Source organism: Panthera leo, chromosome C1 (genome assembly GCF_018350215.1).
Source record: "Panthera leo isolate Ple1 chromosome C1, P.leo_Ple1_pat1.1, whole genome shotgun sequence".
NCBI classification, from domain to species: Eukaryota; Metazoa; Chordata; class Mammalia; order Carnivora; family Felidae; genus Panthera; species Panthera leo.
Genome location: NC_056686.1, coordinates 212050607 through 212071595, shown reverse-complemented (window position 1 = coordinate 212071595; position 20989 = coordinate 212050607). Strand labels below are relative to the sequence as shown.

General features: G+C 45.8%; 1 protein-coding gene, 1 long non-coding RNA gene and 1 pseudogene across 3 annotated transcripts in view; 2 read left to right on the top strand and 1 right to left on the bottom strand.

Moving 5' to 3' along the window:
• Nucleotides 1-338: 338 nt before the first annotated feature.
• LOC122228352 lies at nucleotides 339-2832 on the top strand. 2 transcript variants are annotated; one of them, XR_006206538.1, is made up of 4 exons: nucleotides 339-406; nucleotides 978-1109; nucleotides 1677-1795; nucleotides 2571-2832. It is a non-coding gene; the product is annotated as an uncharacterized LOC122228352 (long non-coding RNA). The 2 variants fall into 2 exon arrangements; XR_006206537.1 differs by lacking the exon at nucleotides 339-406 and adding an exon at nucleotides 436-640.
• A 5180-nt stretch (nucleotides 2833-8012) lies between these two features.
• On the top strand, nucleotides 8013-8570 carry LOC122226092 (annotated as a pseudogene).
• A 4532-nt stretch (nucleotides 8571-13102) lies between these two features.
• The window catches only part of PSMD1 (proteasome 26S subunit, non-ATPase 1), a 94650-nt gene continuing 86763 nt past the window's right edge, over nucleotides 13103-20989 (bottom strand). The window contains exons 24-25 of the mRNA XM_042950466.1: nucleotides 15449-15605; nucleotides 13103-13323 (exon numbers count right to left, since the gene is read on the bottom strand). Of these exons, the coding sequence (XP_042806400.1) occupies nucleotides 15459-15605 (147 nt within the window). The 3' untranslated portion in view covers nucleotides 13103-13323; nucleotides 15449-15458. The remainder of the gene's footprint in view (nucleotides 13324-15448; nucleotides 15606-20989) is intronic.

The window sequence follows — 20989 nt, the reverse complement described above, 5'->3', positions numbered from 1 at the left end:
GCCCAATTACCCTTCTCCCGTTTCTCCACAGTAATAAAAGCAACCATTTTTAACTGGCCACATGCTGCCAGGTGATTCAACTGTGGCCAAGGGGATGAAAAAAACAGAGACTGCGCGTCCAACATCCGGGATGCGTCCGTCAGGGGAAAGTTATGTCTTCTTTGTTTTCTTCCTCCTTTCTCCTTCCTGACGGCTGGAAACGCAGATGGGTTGTTTGAAGTGCAGGTACCACGTGGGACCTCAAGGTGACCTTGGGGAAGGAGGCCATACGTGATAGCCCTATTGGTTTGGTGAGGCCACCAGAACAAATGATCGCAAACTGGGCGGCTTAAAGCGACGGAAGCATATTCTTTCTCTCGGAAGCGTGTTCTCTCACAGTTCCGGAAGCCAGAAGTCTGAAATCAAGGTGCGGGCGGGGTCGGTTCCTTCCGGAAACTTTCTCCCAGCCTTTGGTGGTTGTGGGCCATCCTCCGCTTGTAGATGCTTCCCTGGCTGCGTCTCATCACGTGGCCTTCCCTCTGTGTCTGTGTCTCAGTGTGTCCTCCTCTCTTCCCATAAGGACGCCGCTGGGTTGAAGGCCTCCCCCTATTCCTGTCTGACTTCCTCCTGGTTACCTGCAAGGATCGTATTTGCAAATAAGGTTACATTCCGAGGTTCTGGGTGGACGTGAACCCTGTGGGGACTCTATTCTGCCCAGTACACAGCACCACAAGGTGGAGGGAGCTTGGGTCCCTGACACTGAGGCACACCAGGCCAGGCTGCTCTAAATGCCTACAGACGTGATGAACAGAGGGAAGCAAACCTCTACCTTATTTAAGCTACTATCACTTTGATTGTCCAGGGAGATCTGTGGTCACTTCTAACTCATGCGAATATAGCCCCTCGGAACCCCTCATGCCATCTACACATTTCTCTTGGGGGCATTCATGAGTGGGGCGCTTGAAAGGAAGCTGAGTTCTCTTTATAATTGGGCACAGGGTGAAAACCCGACACAGCCTGAGGAGGAGAGGCAGCTGACATCCGCCCGGATGATGTGTCTACCGAGAAGCACTTCCTGCGCTGAGCACTCTGATTTGGGAGCACTGAGGAGGGACACAAGCATCCAGGGGGTAGGTCCAGGGGGTGGCATCTGGGGAGGGGTTGTCCTGGGAGCTGGGAGCATCAGGAGGCTGTCACTGCTCAAGGACCCAGCTCTGTCTCTGCTGCCCACCCCAGTCCTCACGGCCCCACGATGTTCCTTGACCTTCTCCATACGTGACCCTGGGGGAGACATAGATTCAAGGCCCTGTCCCGAGAGCCAGTGGGCAGCTGGCGCTGCCCTGCCTGTCTGGTCGCGCAGACCAGCTTGCCTGGACGTGAGCGGGCCCACACAGCCCATCCACTGCACTCTACCTCGAGCAGGTGCCAGAGCATTGTCCCGGGCCAGCTCTGTACCTGAGCTGGAAGGATGGAACTCTGACCCTGCCTGTCTTGTCTGTCTTGACCCAAGGTCAAGGCATACCTAGAGGTGGTCCCGCAAAGACCCACAGATCCCTATATCTCTGGTGGCCACAGGACTAGGCTTAGGGCAGCATCTTTGGGGGAGCTTAGCAGGAGGTGGAGGGAAGGGTGGCCCGGCTGACTGCTGGAACCGAGACTCACTTTGACATGATCTGGACTTGGGCTTCCACACACAGTAGGACCGGGCAGGGAGGCAAGAATGAGCTGCGATGAATCATCACCCTGTCCTGTGCCTCCGTCTCCCCCTTGAGCCTTCCCACGAGATCCCTTCCCGGAGGAACCTACCAAAAGGCTGGTAAATAAACATTCTTGGTTCCAAGAACAGCTGGGGAGGGAGGTGCAAGGGTAGCTCCTTCTCAGCCTTCTCCCTGGAGCGAGCCTGGAAGTGCCGAAGGGGTGCTGGGGTCTGGGGGGTGGCCCTCCCTCTGGGAAGGCGGGGGTGCTGGCTGACCCACCACTGAATCCAGGGGTACTCTGGAATGGCGGTGTAGTGTGGCAGCACTGCCCTGCAGCGTCTAGGCCTTGGTCTGGACCCCAAAGCCCCTCGAGTCTATGCCGTCCGGGCCTTTGGGAGGCCAGGTCTCAGGCCAGGCCAGCTGCGACCACACAACTTCCTGAGCAGGCCTTTTGCCGTGTCCACTCACGGCACCAAACCCAGAACACAGGTCCGGGGAAGGAGCCAAGATGGGGACAGATTTCCTTCCCCCCAACCCCCCCCCCCCCCCCCCCCCCCCACCATCTTGGCCCCAAGAGCCCTCAGGATTCTGGTCTGTCCTGACTCACATTTTCTAGAACCATCTGTGTCATAGAAATGTGTGCGCGCCTCTGGCAATGTTCTTTACTTGCGCTTGGAGGCCTGCCTCGCTCTGGATTCTTTAATCGGGGGCTCCTGGGGCCGGAACCACAGTGGAGCCCAAGCTCCGGGTGAGGCCCTGTCCTGGGAGGCTGCCTGGCCCCCGGCCCTCCACAGCCCCCACTCCCTCCCTCCGGGAAGCTGTGAGAGCTGCAGGCGCCAGCCAGAAGAGCCCATTCATTTTCTCTGCCCGCTCAGCCTTCACATGTCCTTTTAGGGTAGAGCCTGCCGACGACGCAGCCAGCGGAGGCCAGCCTGCTGCGAGGAACAGACGGGGAGGCCTCAGAGGGGCTCCCCACTGAGGATGCCTAGCTGCCCTGGGTGGCGAGTCTCCAACTTCCCAGACGTCCTTGTTAGCCTCATGTTTTGTAACGTCCTCCTTCCTATCCTAAAATGAAATTCCCAGGTAATTTAACCTGTTTGGCCACATGACTTTAAAATAATCATTATAATGCCCTAACTGTAATAAAAAGAAGAAATCAAAGGAAAGCGATTTGTAAAAACCAAACCTATTTCCACATGTAAGCACCTGGGCCAGTTACACCAGTCTGATGCGTGTGGCCTTCAGGCAGCCAGCGCCCTGCGGCTGGTGCACGTGTGCCGTGGTAGCAACTTGGGTCCCCGGTGCTGTGGCCATTTTCGATGCGAGTTTTCCACACGATGAGCGGCTCTCGGTAAAGGTCTGAAGCGAACCAAGACCAGTGTCACCGCAGCCACGCTCTTCAACAGTCCGGTGTGGCAGGCTCCCCCCAGGCGTGCCGCTTGCGTTCCCCCAACATCGTGGAAATGCCCCCAGTCACCCCAAAATGCCCCCACCAATGTGTGAAATGCCTCCCTCCTCGGGGCAGCTGTGCCCCTTGTCTGAAAACCACTGCTTCGGGCCCTGGGAGTGGTGGGCATAGGAACGTGAATTGACCAAGTCCAGCTAAAGGCATGGCCGTGGCAAGAGCAAGTCGCCCCTGGAAGTACTCTTTTGGTATCAGATGCCCCCAGTTCAACTCCAAGCGGCTTGCGTTTTGCTTAAGCACAGCATTTTGCTGCTCACGGCATCTCAAAGTCTGGAAGTCGAGGCACAGAGCTGCCTCTTTCTTGGCTCGGCGTCCCCTGGGTTGGCATCACATCCAGGCCACATCGGAAACGGAAGAGAGGGTGGTTCCCAGTAGCCGGAACAGGCGTCCCGGGGTGGGGGCTTATCGGCCGGGGTCGGCCTGACGGGAGTCGTTGGTTCCCCGCTGACGCAATCCCCGTGGCCTGTGGCTGGAGGGTGCCGACCGGTGCCTGAGCGGAGCCGGCAAGCGGCCCGTTCCTCGGGGAGAAATGAAGATACAGATGCCAGTTAGCAGAGGGAACGGAAGTGGTGGCTGGACTGCAAAGGTTATAGAAGTTCTCTGGAGAAAGGGCGATACGTGAGTGAATGAGCTTCGTGGGTCGTCTCTAAAGTGGTACAGAAGTAGGGGCTGAACCCAGTCGTTTATGGATCTGACCTCCGCAGTTTGGTTTGTTCCGCTCAGACGCAGTGCTCTTCCCTATTCCTTCTTTGTGGTGGCTCCACCACCACAGCCTGGCCGCGTTGAAGCAGAGGCTTGGGAATACGAAGGGACCCAGCACGGGCTACCTGTCCCCATTCGGGCCTAGATCAGGGCCCTTGAAGGCTCCAGGCACTAAAAAGATTATGGTGCTTCCACTTAACGCCCTTCCTTGCTCCCATTAAAACTAAACACATTTCTTTTCGTAAATTTTTTTAATGTTTATTTATTATTGAGAGACAGAGTGAGACAGAGCACGAGCAGGGGAGGGGCAGACAGAGGAGGAGACACAGAATCCGAAGCGGGCTCCGGGCTCCGAGCTGTCGGCACAGGGCCCGACGCGGGGCTCGAACCCACCTACTGCGAGATCGTGACCTGAGCCGGAGTCGGACGCCCAACCGACCGAGCCACCCAGGCGCCCCCAAATAAAACATTTCTGGGGCGCCTGGGTGGCTCGGTCGGTTAAGCGTCCGACTCCGGCTCAGGTCATGATCTCGCGGTCTGTTGAGTTCGAGCCCCGCGTCGGGCCCTGTGCGGACAGCTCGGAGCCCGGAGCCCGCTTCGGATTCTGTGTCTCCCTCTCTCTCTGACCCTCCCCTGTTCGTTCTCTGTCTCTCTCTGTCTCAAAAATAAATAAACGTTTAAAAAAATAATAAAAAAAAAATAAAATAAAACATTTCTAAGGCACAAAATAAATGTAAGGAAGTCTAGCAACTTGTTAATTTTTTCCCATCAAGACCATTTGGACTACAAATATATGTTGATCAAATTATTTTCAGAAGAATGGAATTATTTCGTCCTGGGCCCCTGCGATGCCGGCTCCAGCATGCGTGTGGCCTGCTGATGGCAGATCTGGTGCTGCCGTCCTCCCCCGCCCCTGAGCGCGACCCTCTTGCCTTCCCCTGGCTGCTGGCGGAGGTGTGACCGCGCTGACTGCTCACGGTTCCCCTTAGAGCACTCGAGAGAGGGGAGGCTGTGTTCAGGCCACTGTGGGGCCGGCCCGAGGCCTGGGGAATCCGGGGCCGGGACCCCCCGGATGGCGTCTACTCCCGGGCGCCGTCGGGTAATGCCGCGTCACGACGAGCCGCAGTCTCAGGCTGGGGCCACAGCGGGGCACCTCCCAGGGAAAGTGGGCATCGTGGCCTCCGGGCTCCTCAGCATGCCCATCACGGGGCTCTAGGAAAGACGGCAAAGAGGCGTCTCGTAAAGTGGGGTGCTGCCAGAGTTAGACAAATCCCAAGTCCTTTTTGATGGCGAGTCGCAATCGCAGGGGCGTGTCTGGGAGAGCCTGGAGACGGAGGCCAGCGGGCCTGGGCCGCTATCGCTTGTACCACAAAGACTCCTCCAAGGGACCGCTGCAGGACGGCACTCCCACTTGCCGCCGCTTGGCCGTCAGTTTGGCTTCTGAGGACCTTTCCTCTGGGGAGGACATCCTGTCTCCGGGTGCGCTCACACTGTCTCGGTCGTGAGGTCCTGCATTGCCCCCGGAGACACCCCTCTCCTCGGGCGGGCCTTTGCTGAAGGCCACGCTGTTGGAGGGCTCCCCGCTCTCCCCAAATCCACACCCCATCGAGGTGGCAAGGGGACACTGGTCTTGTGGAGGCGGTTTTGTATAGGACGGTGTTCCTCGGCGTGGCCTCGGGTCCGTCTGCGTCACGATCATCTGAGCGGGAGCTAAACTTGCTGGGTTTCCGAGTTGGACTCCAGATATGCTGAGTCACTGCCATAGTGACTAAAATATACGCAAAAGCAAAAGCAATAAAAAAAGATTTTGTAGTCCCACAGATCTGGCTCTGAGCTCCCCTCTCACAACTTACAACGTGCCCCTACCCTCTCTGAGCCCCATTTCCTGGGGCAGAACTATTTACCTCACGATAGAATTGGGAGGATTAAAAATGGCAATGCGAGGGGCGCCTGGGTGGCTCAGCGTCTGACTCCTGATGTTCAGGTCGTGATCTCATGGTTTGTGAGATCAAGCCCCAAGTCGGGGTCTGCACCGACAGCACAGAGCTCGCTTGGGATTCCCTCTCTCTCCTTCTCTCTCTGCTCCTTTCTCACTCCTGCATGCTCTCTCTCAAAGTAAATAAACAAGCACACACGGGAGCAAAATACAGGCTTGTCGCTATCTGTCCCTCCATCCGTCTGTCCATCCGCTCCTCTATGTAATACTTACTGAGTGTCTGCAGTGAACCAGGAACCGCTCTAGGCGCCAAGAATACGGCACAATCATCCCAAACAAGCTCCTTGTCCTCATGAAGTTTATATGCTAATCATGTGTAAGTCAGAATCACCAGACTCCCCAAGCTAATGCAATTATTTAATCTGAAACCAATAGGCTTTATTTATCAAACATTGTGACAGGGACTTTGGGGGATACTTTGATGCTTGCCCTTCAGGAGCTTATTTATGGACTGGCTTGTTAACAGACATCCTACACAGGAAACCATGGAAGAACAATGAATCGCCTTGCTAACCGTGTGTCGTACATGCCCGAGAGGGGCTTGGAGGAGAGACTGACTCCTGGGGCTGGCAGTGAGGTAACTGAATAGCCCTTCCTCTCACCCTGAAGGCTTCCAATCTAAGAACAAAGAAGGGAATTTGCTTAGGGACCCGTCACCCCCCCCCCCCGCCCCCCCTTATTTTGGACGGGCTAGTTTATACCCCTCATAAGCGAAAGCCTTTGATGCTTGTGAACCTCTTAATCTTTAGAACATGAATCAGGGCTTCTGAGAGATCATGGCACAGGAGTCAGAGGCTGCTCACACCAGGTCCTGGGAATATGACTTAATGGGAAACTCTGTCTCTCCAACTCTTCGCCAAGTCCCAGCTGTATGTAATGCCTGAGATCTTGGAAAGTAATTATCTCCCGGATGCAAATAAATAACCCACTGATTTGGAAAACACTGAGCGCATGCACCAAAGGAGCTGCCCAGACCCCAGCAAACAGATGGGAAATGCCCATCAATAGTGGGCTGTGTTATAGAGGCTCGGGGGATTAGAAAAATACTACTTTTGGAAGACCCACAGATGGCCAACAGACACACGAAAAGATGCTCAACATCACTGATCACCGAGGAAATACAAATCAAAACTACAGTGAGCTATCACCTCCCACGTGTCAGAATGGCTAAAATCAACGCAAGAAACAACAGGTGTTGGCAAGGATGTGAAAGGGGAACCCTCGTGCACTGGTGGGAGTGCAAACTGTTGCAGCCACTCCAGAGAAATAGTATGGAGTTTCCCCAAAAACTTAAAAATAGAACTACCCTACAATCCAGCAAATGCACTACTATTTAACCAAAGGATACAGAAATACTGATTCAAAGGGATATATGCACGCTGATGTTTAAGGCAGCATTATCTACCATAGCCAAATTATGGAAACAGCCCGAGTGTTCACTGATGAATGATGTAAGATAGACACACACACACACACACACACGCACATATTCTATATATGTATATATATAATGGAATATCACAGCCATTAAAAAGAATGAAATCTTGCCATTTGCGACGATGTAGATGGGGCTACAGAGTATTATGCTAAACGAAATAAGTCCGTCAGAGAAAGATACCATCAAATACCATGATTTCACTCATATGTAGAATTTCAGAAACAAAACAAACAAAGGGAGAAAAGAGAGGGCAAACCAAGAAACAGACTCTTAACTATAGAAAACAAACTGATGGTTACCAGAGGGGAGGTGGGTGGGGGAATGGGGATTAGGAGGGCACTTGTGATCATCACCGGATGTTGTAGGGAAGTGTTGAATCACTGTATTGTACACCTGAAACTAATGTTACACTGTATGTTAACTGGAATTTAAATAAAAACTTAAAGAGAGAACAATGAAATAAAATACTGCTTTTGTTGGCAACCCCTTTCTAGAAAGGTGTCCTGGCTTAGGAGTGTGGCGGACACAAACTAGGAGCAGAGTCTGGACATAGGATAAGCAAAGAAGTAGCTATTTGCCATTTGTCTGTTGCCCCTTTGGATCAAACAAGGCCAGAAAATTAACAGGCCAGAGACCGACCAGCTTAATGGAAAGATGAACTGGAGACACACCTGTACAAATGGCTCTTGATGTTGAACAGGTCCCGTCACTGTTACGAGTGTCCTCATGTGTAAAATGAAGGGTGAGACCATACCGTTATTCAGCTAAAATTTAGTTAAGGCCTACTTAAGTACTAGGCTCTTTAATAAAGAAGATCTTGCTCTTTGAGGAAAACGCGCTCGCAGCCACAGTGGAGCTTTGGAGGCCCCGCTCCTGCTCCTGACTCACCGCTGTCGCCGAGGAACAAGTCGGTCAGGAAGCTGCGCGGCAGCCGTGGCTTTTAAAGCCACCGGGAAGACACCTGTGGAACCGGAGGTGGCGATTCAGCAAATTAGAATTACTCTAACCAGCCGCAACGTACAATCTTTGGAGAAGGTATGTGCTGACCTGATCAGAGGCGCCGAGGAAAAGAATCTCAAAGTGAAAGGACCAGTTCGGATGCCTACCAAGACTCTGAGAATCACTACAAGAAAAACTCCTTGCGGTGAAGGTTCTAAGACTTGGGATCGTCTTCAGATGAGGCTCCATTAGCGAGTCATTGATTTGCACCGTCCTTCTGAGATTGTTAAACAGATTACTTGCATCACTATTGAGCCAGGAGTTGAGGTTGAGGTTACCATTGCAGATGCTTAAGTCAGCCTTTTTAATAAATTGATTATCAGTTTAAAAAAAAAAAAAGATCTCAAGGTAAATGTGTCTATATCCTAGGGGGTTGGTTGTGAGGAATGAGTATATGAACACATGTGATTCCCAGTAGTGTCGGGCGCATACTAAGGATGTAATAATTAGCCATTATCATTTAATCCCTGTAACAACCTTGAGGTGAACATGATTTCTTCTGTACAAATGAGAAAACCACCAAGGGACAAGATCAGGATATGAACCAGTCTGAGGCCAGAGTCCACGATTTTCCCATTACGTAGTTTGGCTTGGAAGGGCCCCTGTGGCTTTTAATCGTAAAAAAGGAAAGGGTAGAAAAGGAATTTGAACTTTAGAAACAATCAAGCTAACCACCTTCTAAGGAATTTTTCGTGGAAAGTGGAAGTGTTGTCTCATTAATAATGAAGATAAGGAGGTTGGGGAGGGGTATGGGACAAAGCCACAAAAGCTTCTTTGCCCAAGCTCATTTCTTCTCATCTCGTGCCAATTATAGATTTCAGAGACATGATCTTCCCTACACACACAAAGAAAAGCCTGGGTTCTCCAAGAACAAAACAACTGAAAAACAGTCCTTAGCAGGAACGTTTAATCACTACAGGAATGAGAAAAGACTTTTATAGATCCCTGGAGAAGGCAGCTCCAAGACAGATGAATTAATCACCTCTTACGTGCTCGTGGACCCCGTCCCAATCCTTCTGTTAGTGCTCAGCTGTGGCTCTCAGTTCTCGATACAGCTAGTCAATGACTAGGTGATCATGCTCTATGTGCTAAGGTTATAAATGTAAGCAAGACAAATGAGGGGGAGGGGTGCCTGGTGGGTCGCTCAGTCTGCTGAGTGTCTGACTTCAGCTCGGGTGATGATCTCATGGTTTGTGAGTTCACGCCCCGCCATCGGGCTCCACTGCTGTCAGTGCAGAGCCCGCTTCAGATCCTCTGTCCCCCTCTCTCTCAAAAATAAATAAACATTAAAAAAAAAAACAAAAACAAAGACAAATGAGGGGGAAAATAGGTAACTTAGGCAATGAATGACGGTAGTAAGGACAATAGGGGGTGATACTGGGTGCTGGGGAAGCAGAAGGACCTAGTCCAGCTCTGGGGGTGGGGGAGGGGAGGTGGAATTGGTGTGGGTTTCTTGAAGTAAGTCTCTATAAATTGAAACCTAAAGAACTAACTAGTAGATTCACCAGACCTAGAGGGACAGGGTGAGAGTGAAGAAGAGAAGGGTATTTCAGGAACAGGGAATGGTATGTGCAAAGGCCAGGAGGTGACACAAAGCTTGGATCTTTGGAGGAAGTGTAAGTGGTTCTGGGCATGAGGTGGGAGAAGTCAAGAGAGAAGCTGGAGAGCTGAGCAGCAGCTAAAGTCTTGTGTAGCTTTGAACGCTTACTGAAGAATTTGGGCATTATTCAACAAAGAACCACTGAGAAACTTGAGGCAGATTACTATGATTTGCATTGTAGAAAGCTCAGTTTGGAGAATGGATTAGAGTGGGCTAAGTCTAGAGGCTGATAGACAGTTAAGCGCTTGAACCAGGGGTAGTGACCAGTGGGGGAAGGAGGGTGGATGAACTGAAGAGATAATTGAGGCTAAACATTGAGTCAAGGGGGAAGCGTGGGTTTCTGGTGCGAGCTGCCAGATAGAGGGGTTGTCATTGGCTCCAAAAAGTTAGAGGAGACTGGAAGTGTCTTGGATACACTGTATTAAGTGCCCGAGAGGCAGCCCGAATGGGGATCCAGAGTGGCTGGACGTGCGTGCCAAGAGCTCAGATGAAGAGGGTGGGAGAGATGTGGACTGGAGAATCATCTGCACGAAGACGGTGGATGAAGGTGTGGGATGGATGGGCTTGCTTGGAGAGTGGACCAAGAAGGCCAAGGACCCAATCCTGAGGAAGGCTAGAGCTCAAACGCAGTCAGAGGGAGTGGGACCTGCCAAGGTGCCCAAGAATCCTTGCACAAAGAAATGCTCAAATTAAGTATTTTTTGAATTTGTTAAACGAACAGGTTGGTCAGAGGAGGAAAAGACTTGCTATTGATGCCATGGAGAGTACTTTTATTAATTTTTTAAAAGATAAGGTATCTTTAAGGATTTATTAGTTTGTTATACCTTTACAGTTGGAGGGCGAAGAGGAAAATATCAAAGCTCTTTGTCTAACAAAATGGCTCTTGGAGATTAATTTATATATTACCCATGATAACCAACTAGCATAAAAGGCAGTTAAAAATGGTTATATTCCACTAGAGACATTTACTGAAGTCATGTTTTTTGCCTTAAAGTCTAAGGAGAGTGCTTTTATTTTAAAAAAAATTTTTAACGTTTATTTTTTGAGAGACAGAGCCTAAGTGGGGGAAGGGCAGAGAGAGATGGAGACACAGGTTCTGAAGCAGGATCTGAGCTCCCAGCTGTCAGCACAGAGCCCGACGCAGGGCCTGAACCCACAAGCTGTGAGATCATGACCTGAGCTGAAGTCAGATGCTCAACCCACTGAACCACCCAGGCGCTCCATAAGGAAAGTACTTTTAAAAGCCAGACTCAGCAGTCATTTAACTGCAGATGGGTTTGAGAAAGATAGGATTCTAGTATTCAGCCCAGTCCAAGAAATCAATTTCCTTCCATTTGGTTTCCTTGCTGTGCCTCTCACTTGCTTTCAAGTCGGCAAGTTCGCCACAATGACATCATCTGGGAGTTAACTGCCGCCACTTTCCCGTTTCTTCTGGTGAATGTGCCAATTCTTAGCTCCTATCCTGTCTTCACACATGACTTTATTTCACCCTGTTCTATTTCACCTTAAATTCCTTTGCTCCTTGGTTAGCTCTCAGTGCTATGCACATGCTAGGAAGTCTTCTAGGAGAACAAAAGTCATCATGAAAACAGAGTCTCATCATAATCTGATCCAAGTGGCCATTTTACTTTACAGCTTACATTTTTTTTAGAGCTACAACCTCAAGATTTAAGACCAAGTTACAAATCCTAAATTGCACTGCTTACAAGGAACTAAAGCTTGACCGCTCCCTGAAGTTCAATCTGTAAGTATGGAATAACTTTGGCCAGAGGCCAGTGAATGTACCACCTCTCCCAGACTACTCAATTTTGGACAGTGACATCATTGAGAGACTTCTGTTTTATAAATATTTCATATATTAAGGGAAATGTTAGAGATAACTGTCTGAAATGCAAGCAATGTTAAGAGCTTGAACAGGAAGGACATAGCTAATGAGAGGCTAGGAAATGAGATAATCTCTTTTATAGAATCATCTGATATTGAGGAAACAGGAATTTACAAAGGAGGGGATACAATGAAATTAACCAATGAGTGGAGCCATCCTTTGGGATCAGTAACCTTTAGACCTGGGTCTAACAACAAAGCTGTGGTGGAGTGGAACATGGCTGATCCGTCTGGGCGTTTGTTTCCTCTAATGATAGCACCCCCCGCAGAAGCCCTTAGAAGGCTGTATCCTAAATTAAAAAGTGTAAGAATCAAGGTTGGAGCAAAGAACTATTCTTGTATAAATGCTGGAAGTCACCTTTTATTTTACGTGATTGAAGGCCAAAACACAAAGAACCCCACCCAATCCCCCCCAGACTAGCTCTTATTGCTGTGTCCCGGTACATCAAAGACCCGCTTCATATGGCAAGAAGACGAGAAGGGGAGGTTGTCAGAATAAGGACCTTATCTGCTTATTTCAAAAGCCCAACATCTAAGTAAGACCTGATAATACAGAAATCAAAATAGGACTTGCCAAAACATACCAAATGATATATACTTCAAATTTCTGCATCATTATTATATTACAGTTATATTTCAAATTAAAAGGCACATGGGAAAAAAGGGCAGAAAAAAATGGGAAAAAAGGGTACATTATCAAATCCCGTGGCTAAATGAAATGAATTGTATCTATTGTCCTCAACAGGGTCAAAAGCAGGTAGCAATAAGCAAAGCTTACTTAAAAATTATTTTTTCATGTTTATTTATTTTTGAGAGAGCAAGCGAGTGCGTGCGGGGGAGGGGCAGAGAGAGAGGGAGACAGAGAATCTGAAGCAGGCTCCGGGCTCTGATTTGTCAGCACAGAGCCCGACACAGGGCTTGAACTCACAGACCATGAAATCATGACCTGAGCTGAAGTCAGAAGCTTAACCGACTGAGCCACCCAGGCACTCCAGCAAAGCTTATTTAGAAACAAATGTTTCTGAGCTGCCTAAATAAACATTTCCCTTCGACCACTACAAGGACTTCTTCAGTAAATGATGGCACCCATACCCTCAATCCAATTTTAAAAACTGCAGAGAATTCTTGGAGTCATGAACAAAGGTTGATTTTTTTTTTTTTTTTGGCATAATTTTTCAAATAACCTATAAACCAGTTTAACTTCATCAACATGAAAGTCATGCGTACTCATCCTGACAATCGAGGATTTAGCTCTTTGGGTTTAGGCATTTCATGGTGCGGGGGAGGATACTAGGTCCATTCATTTAAAATCGAGGCTGAAAAACAAATTAAAAAGCTCTTGTCCATTTTGAGATTTTAATATATTTATTTGAAAACCAAGTTCTGTAAAGAGCACACTAAATAGTCCTATATCTTCTCTTCACCAAAGACTTGGAGACAAGGTTCTTCAGGTCAACGCAGAGGCAATGATACATGCAGTGAATAGCGGGTCTCGGCATGAACGTCCTCACAGGCATTTCCCATACGAGCCTGGACAGTCTTCTTCAGAAGAGCAATGAGATCCTAGGGAAGGGGTGAGGGGGAAAGCTAGGGTCATTCTTTTTTTTTTTTTTTTTTTTTAATTAATTTGAGAGAGAGAGAGAGAGAGAGAGAGCGAGCGAGCATATGTGAGCAGGGGAGAAGATCAGAGGGAGGGAGAATCGTGAGCGGGGTCCACACTAGGCATGGAGCCCAACAAGCGGCTCAATATCACAACCGTGAGATCATGACCTGAGCCAAAATCAAGAGTCAGATGTTCAACGAGCAGAGCCACCCAGGAGCCCCTAGGGTCATTCTTCAAACATTTTTTAATTTTTTATTTTTATTACTAGCTGTTGAAGTCTAAAACTAGCCCCTAACCCTGCCTGTGTCGTCCTAAAAGCTACTTTTTGCTAAGACAGACTACAGTTTTTACACTCCTACTAGACTGAGTATTTTATCCTTTTGAAAAGAATAAGAATCCAGTTTCTGTGGTGCCTGGCCTGGCTCAGTCGGTGGAGCGCACGACATTCGAACTCGGGGCTGTGAGTGGGCGCAGAGTTTACTTAAAAAAAAAAAAAAAAGGAAGGAAGAAAAAAAGTCCAATTTCTAACTAAAACTTTTATAAGCCATCTTGTAGTTAACTGCCTTGAAAGATTTAATCAGGGGTTTTCAGTAAGGCGTGAAGGTGTTATAAAGGCTTAATTAAGGGGGCTAATGTGAGTCCGTTCAGTTCCACATAGACACCGAGTGCTCACTGTATCAACAGTGCCTTGTGCTGCTTGGGTAAAGCTTAGGAAACCAAAGGCTGAAAAATAATTTTCAAAAGTTAAGTTTACATAACCAGGAAGTTAGTATAAATCTCCCTCTCTCAAAGGTCCAAACACTCTCAGAGGCTTGAATATAGTTTCCTACTAATGGCAGGGTTTCTGACTTAATGTTTATCTGAGACTTCTGTAAAAAGCTTTCATTAAATGCTGGTCAGTGGGTAACACTCATGGTGCTAGATTTACCACCTGACGTTTGAATGTATTTTTCTTTTGTCATAATGTAATAAATGATACTGTTTTTATTATTTTTATTTCCATTTTATTTTAAGTGTATTTATTTGAGAGAGACAGAGACAGTGTGAGTGGGGGAAGGGCACAGAGAGAATCCCAAGCAGGTTCCACACTGTCAGCACAGAGCCTGACACGGGGCTCGAACTCAAGAAACTGTGAGATCATGACCTGAGCCGAAAGCAAGTTGGACACTTAACTGACTCGAGCCACCCAGGTGCCCCTGTTCTTCTTATCTTCGGACAGTAGAAGAGTAAATTCTTATTTGTCTGACAATGTACATGTACTAGGGTGGACTTAGTAAACCTTGATTATATAGTTCACAGGTTATCTTCAAATATGTGATGACTACTAACAAGATGGGGGAAAAAAGGACAATTTCATGACTTTAGATAGATTATTCCAATCTTCTGCATCTAAAGACCTACTCCAACACTGTTAGAATACTGGAATAATAATCTTTTTCAACTGGACAAAGCTTTGTGTTATAGTCTGATGGACTCCAAAGTACCTTTAAGCACCGTGTCTTATCACATTAGATGTTCAATAGCTTCAGTGAATAAATAAATTATTAAGGCTTTCAGTGCCTAAAGAACTGCCAAAGGAAAGGGAGACGGAGATCAATCAGTGAGAAGCCTAGACCTGTGTGATCCGTGAACCAGGCCGGCCCATGAACTGTAAATGATCTGTAATAAGGGGCTTACATCAAAATGTAAATCAACTCTACCGTGAGCAACTTGTTAGTTCAGCAGACTTTTTTCTAGGGGGAGCAGGTAAGTGAGCAAGGTTTTTTTGATGAAAGAAGCACTGAGTAGATTTACATTCTGGAGCAAGCTCCTTACCTCCTCATGGACCTATGAAAACAGTCTGTAGCCACTTTAGTAGCATTGGTCAAACACTACAGGGCAGAGAGAGTGGAGGGAAAAAGAAAAAGGAATGGGTGGTTATGCGCACAGGAAGAAATCAAAAAGAGGGGAAATTTTAATACCATTTAAGTAAATAGGGATTAAGCATAAAAGGAATGGAAGAAGTGAGACAATGTCTCTGCCTAAAACATTTATGACGTACTGACAACAGATTTCCCTTGATACACAATTTTATTCTACACATACCTCTGGGTCCTTAATCATCGATATACTCGAATGGCTCTGGGGGTTCTGGCTCTTGTTCTTCTTCCTCAATTTTTGGGCCATGGGCTGCCACAGGTTCTACCAGCTCTTCAGTGTCTTCACTGGTATCCTTCAGGATTATGATGCCTCCAATGGAGAGCTGGAAACACAGAGCAAGGAATGAAGCACAAATTCCACTCATATTTTCAGACTGCTTCCAAGTCTAGGGCGCATATTTGTGAAATGGTACCTTTAAGACTACTCGAATGATTTGCAAGTAAAGGACTGGAATAGAACTACAGTTTACTAGACAAAAGTCAGAAAACCTGGGCATCTGTGCCTGTGTGATGCTACACCGGTGACAGATTGTTCAACAGGGAGAAGGGGCTAATAAGATCTTCCACATCTATTCCTTCAGGAATAGTCTGAAGACTAAACGAGGAAAGCAACGTCAGTGTACATTACGAAGGATAAAGAAAATTGTAATCCATAAGGAATATTTACAAACTTAGCCCAGTGGCTCTGGATGGTAGGAGGTTTAGATGATGCATCCCAAGCGAAGAACAGTAAGCACTTCCAGTTTTGCCTCAGTCTGAATGTAGCGAGAACGTCTACTGCCTAAGTATAAATATGAATTCTAATGCCCTGCCACTCAACACATGGTCCTGGAGCAGCAGCATCATTACTACCTGGGGCTCTGTTAGAAATGCAGAAAACACAGCCCTGCCTAGATCTACAGAACCTGCATTTTAACGAGATCCATAGGTGATATGTGTGCACATTCAAGTCTAAGAAGCACGCTAGTCTACTAGACACTTTATTATTTGTGAGAAAACTATCATTTTGGACACAAAAGACAATCTACAAATGAAAAGCCAATTTTTCTCCAGCAATTTCAGAATGACAGAGAGAACGACAGAAATATCACAGATTTACCGATTGTTTTTCACTTTAATTTATAAATCCTTGTGATACAAGACAACAAAGTAGTAGATAGGCAACAAAGAACAACTATAGTATAAAAGCAATTGCATTAGCCCTCTCCCAAACATATTACAAGTAAATTCAAATACCAAACTCTTCACCCATCTCTGGTGTGCTAATCTTATCTTATTTTCTTGCCTGTGTCAAAGGAAATGGAAAGCTGCTCTCTGTAATTAAATCAGTCGACAGTGGCAGGGCACATCTGGAAAAACATTATTTCTACCAAAGCACATTAATGGGAAGGAAAAGAAGCACAAGCACATTAGTCAAATGATTCATGTATGTACAAGTATCTCTGCAGTTCAACCTAATCTGATTTCTACTCGTCGGAACTCTGCCCTGCCATGCTATAAAACTGGTGTGCCTTCATGAATTTCTACCTATATTCTATTTCTCTTCTCTCAACACCCACATATCCATACACATGAAGTTCTAACTCTTTCCCTTAAAAAGTATGCTTTCCTTGCAGAGGAGCCATTTTATGAATGGACCCTGCCTGTGCTATCCATATTCACCCAAAAACAATCACAGTACAAGGCCACTAATCCTCCACGGCCTGCAAGTTTACCTGAACCATTTAAAGGACCAAATGGAGATGAACTGTCTACCAAACAGAAGAAAATATCTATGTTCAACAAACAGGACTTCCAATATTTTGGAAACAGATGGCTCCAGGTTATAACTGTACTATTTTACGCTTAATTGGAATGAAATAATCCAACTCAAATCCTGCAATTATAAACAACATAAGGAAAGAGCCTTTTATAGCTATGTGGTTTAGGTTTATTTTATTCTTTTTTAAGTAATCTTCTATATCCAACATGGCGCTCGAACTTACAACCCTGAGATCAAGAGTCACATACTCTGGGGCGCCTGACTGGCTCAGTCGGAAGAGCACATGACTCTTGATCTTGGGATCATGAGTTCGAGCCCCACGTCAGATGCAGAGATTACTTTAAAAAAAAAAAAAAAAAAAAAAAGAGTTGCATGCTCTATTGACTGAGCCAGTCAGTCCCTGACCTTTTTATAAAATTTTATAAAATGTTCTTTGTCTCTAGCAACAATTTTTGTCTTAAAATATATTTTTTTCTGATTTAGTACAGCTGCTTCAGCTCTTTTTTAGTTACTTGTTTGCATGGGATATCTTTCCCCATCCTTTTGCTTTTAATTTTTGAATCTCTGAATCTAAAGTGTGTGTGTGTGTTTAAGATTTTATTTTTTTTGTTTAATTATCATTTTTAAATTTTAATAGTTCATTGTCAAGTTAGCTAACATATAGTGAGTATATATAGTGTAGTCTTAGCTTCGGGAGTAGATTCCTATGATTCATCCCTTACATACAACATCCAGTGCTTATCCCAACAAGTGACCTCCTCAATGCCCAGCTCCCATTTTCCCCACCCATCTCCCCATCAACCCTCAGTTTGTTCTCTGTATTTAAGAGCCTCTTAGGGTTTACCTCCCTCTGTTTTATTTTTTAAGTAATCTCTACACCAAACACGGGGCTTGAACTCTGAGATCAAGAGTTGCATGCTCTACTGACTGAGGCAGCCAGGCACCTCATAAAGTGTGTCTCTTAATAAGAGAGCATGTAGTTGGATCCTCTTCTTTTTTATCCATTTGGCTGATCTTTGCCTTTTAACTGGATTGGTTAGTCCATTTACATCTCATGAGGGTGCCTGGTTGGCTCAGCTGGTAGAGCATGAGACTCTATGTTAGAGCTGTGAGTTCTAGGCCCATGATGGGCCTAGAACTTACTTTAAAAAAAAAAAAAAAAAGATATTTCATCTGATTACTAAGGTAAGATTTACTCATACCATTTTTGCAATTTGTTTTTTGTATGTCTTCTATATTTTTGTTTCTCAATTCTTCCACTACTGGCTTCCTTTGGCATTACGTAGGTACTTTCTAGTGTACTAGTTTAATTTCCTTGTTTCTTTCAGTCTACTTTTGAGTTGTTTTGTCTGGTGGTTGTCTTTGGGGTTACAATTAACATCTTAATCTCACTGAAAAATAGCAACTTAATTTCAAAGTATACAAAAACTACACTTCAATATAGCTGTTTCCCCACTCCTTTGTTGTTACTGTGTTATGAACTGAATGTCTGTGTCTTCTCATCCTGCCAATCACATGTTGAAATTCTATCCCCCAAAGTGATAGTATTAGCAGGTGGGCCATTAGCAAGCAATTAGCCCTCATTAATAATGAAATTGGTGCCCTTATAAGGAGAGCCATGAAGAGAGCTTCTTTCCTCTCTGCTCTCTGCCTTGTGAAGATACAATGAGAAGAAGGCCATGTGTAAAGTAAGATGAGGGCCTTTACTAAGACCCCAATCATGCTGGCGTCCTAATCTTGGACTTCTAGCCTCCATAACTGTGAGAAATGTTTGTGGTTTAAGCCATTTAGTTTTAAACAACAGGTGGCAATCTGCTTTAGCAGCCAGAACTATGACATAGTTTAATGCAAATTATGCTTTTGTGCATACATCAATACCAATTTATGACTGCTTAATACAGTTGTCTTTTAAACCAGATAGGAGAAGAGTTACAAAAATACATTTATACTATCATTCGGATTTACCTATGTAGTTACATTTACTAGTGCTCTTTATTTTTTCATGTGGATTCAAATTACTGTCTAGTGTCCTTTCATTTCAGCCTGAAGCATTCACTTTACTATTTCCTGTATGGCAAGTTGGCTAGCAACAGATTCTCTTCCATTTTTATATGGAAATGTCTTAATTTCACCTTCATTTTTGAAGGACCGTTTTGATGGATACAGAATTTTTGGTTGAGAGTCTTTTCTTTCAGCACTTATGAATATATCATCCTACTGCCTCCTGGCCTCCATGGTTTCTGGTGGCAAATCAGCTGTTAATCTTATTTAGGGTTCCAGTATATGATGAGTTGCTTCTCTCAAGATTTTTCAACAATTTTATCACGATGGGGCTGGGTGTGGATCTCTTTGGGTTTATCACTCTTGGATTTACTGAACATCTGGGATACGTAGATTAGTAACATTTATAAAATCTGCCAAGTTTTCATCCATTATTTCTTTAAATATTCTATGCTTTCTTTTTTGGGACTTCCATTATCCCATTTTATGTAGCTTGGTATGCCTGGTAGTGTTCCACAGATCTCTGAGGTTCATTTTTCTTCACCCTTTTTTGGAGAGTTGTTCTTCAACTGACCTATCTTCAAGTTTGCCCAAGCCTGCTTGAATCAGCTGTTGAGCTCCTTTAATAGCTTTCATTTCAGTTACTGTATTTTTTAACTCCATAATCTCTTATTTTTTATGATTTCTATCACTTTACCGATACTACTTGTCAAGACATTCTCATACTTTCCTTTAGTTCTTTAAACCTAGTTCCTTTAGGTCTTCAGACATATTTTAAGTAGTTGATTTAGTCTGCCTAAGACATCTAGGTTTTTATTTCTTTGTATGTCTTGTAATTTTTTGTTGAAACTGGACATTAAAATAATATCATGCAGGCACTCTGGAAATCAGATTCTCTCCCTTCCCCAGGGTTTGCTATTGTCTGTTTTGTGACTTTTCTGAACTTCTTCCATAAAGTCAGTATTTTTTGCTGTACGTGACCACATAGTCTCTACTCAACTGAGTGGTCAGCTACGATTGGGCAGGGCTTTCCTTAAACACCTGGAACCAGTAAGTCTCCAGTCTTTGCTGAGGGGCTGTGTGTGCATTAGGGAAGCATACCACCAACAGTCAGCCAGGCAGCTGGCAACTCTTCCTTAGCCTTCACTGCTGGCTTGCTCTGACAAAGCCAGTCTTTTGACTCCTAGATGGACAATGGTTGCAGCTTCCTCTCATTCTGAGCAAATGCTAATAAACATTTAATTTCCAACAGAAACATACCAGTCTTCTCATATGGCCTCACGATATGGAGCGTATACTTTGCTGTCTTCGGTTCTTCGTAATTGTGAAGAACACTGGGTGTCTTGTGTGCTTTATGTACTCACTAGTTATGCGCTAATAGATCTATTCTTGATATACCCCACTTAAACTGGCAACAGCAGTTTCTAGACACTGTTAGAATACACTCTCTGTAAATATGCCACTTAGATGAACTGGGTAGTCGAGTAGACAGTGACTGCATTTAAGGTGTGCATTGGTGGTTCTATGAATTCATTCATTGTACACTACAGATCAAGTAGTATCAGGTTCTAGTCATAATGAAGGACTAATAGGAAGTAGGAAAAGATCTTCACACTATTCCTGCCTTCCTGGCCTGATTGCCTTGCTACCTACAGCCATCTGGTGACTTGTTACCACCATCAACCAATATTTATTAAATTTTCTTAAAAAACATTTTTTTTTAACATTTATTCATTTTTGAGAGACTGTGAGTGGGGGAGGGGGAGAGGGAGGGAGGGAGGGAGGGAGGGAGAGAGAGAGAGAGAGGGAGGGGGAGAGAGAGAGAGAGAGAGAGATAGATAGATAGATAGATAGATAGATAGATAGATAGATACAGAATCCGAAGCAGGATCCAGGTTCCAAGCTGTCAGCACAGAGCCCAACACGGGGCTTGAACTCACGGAC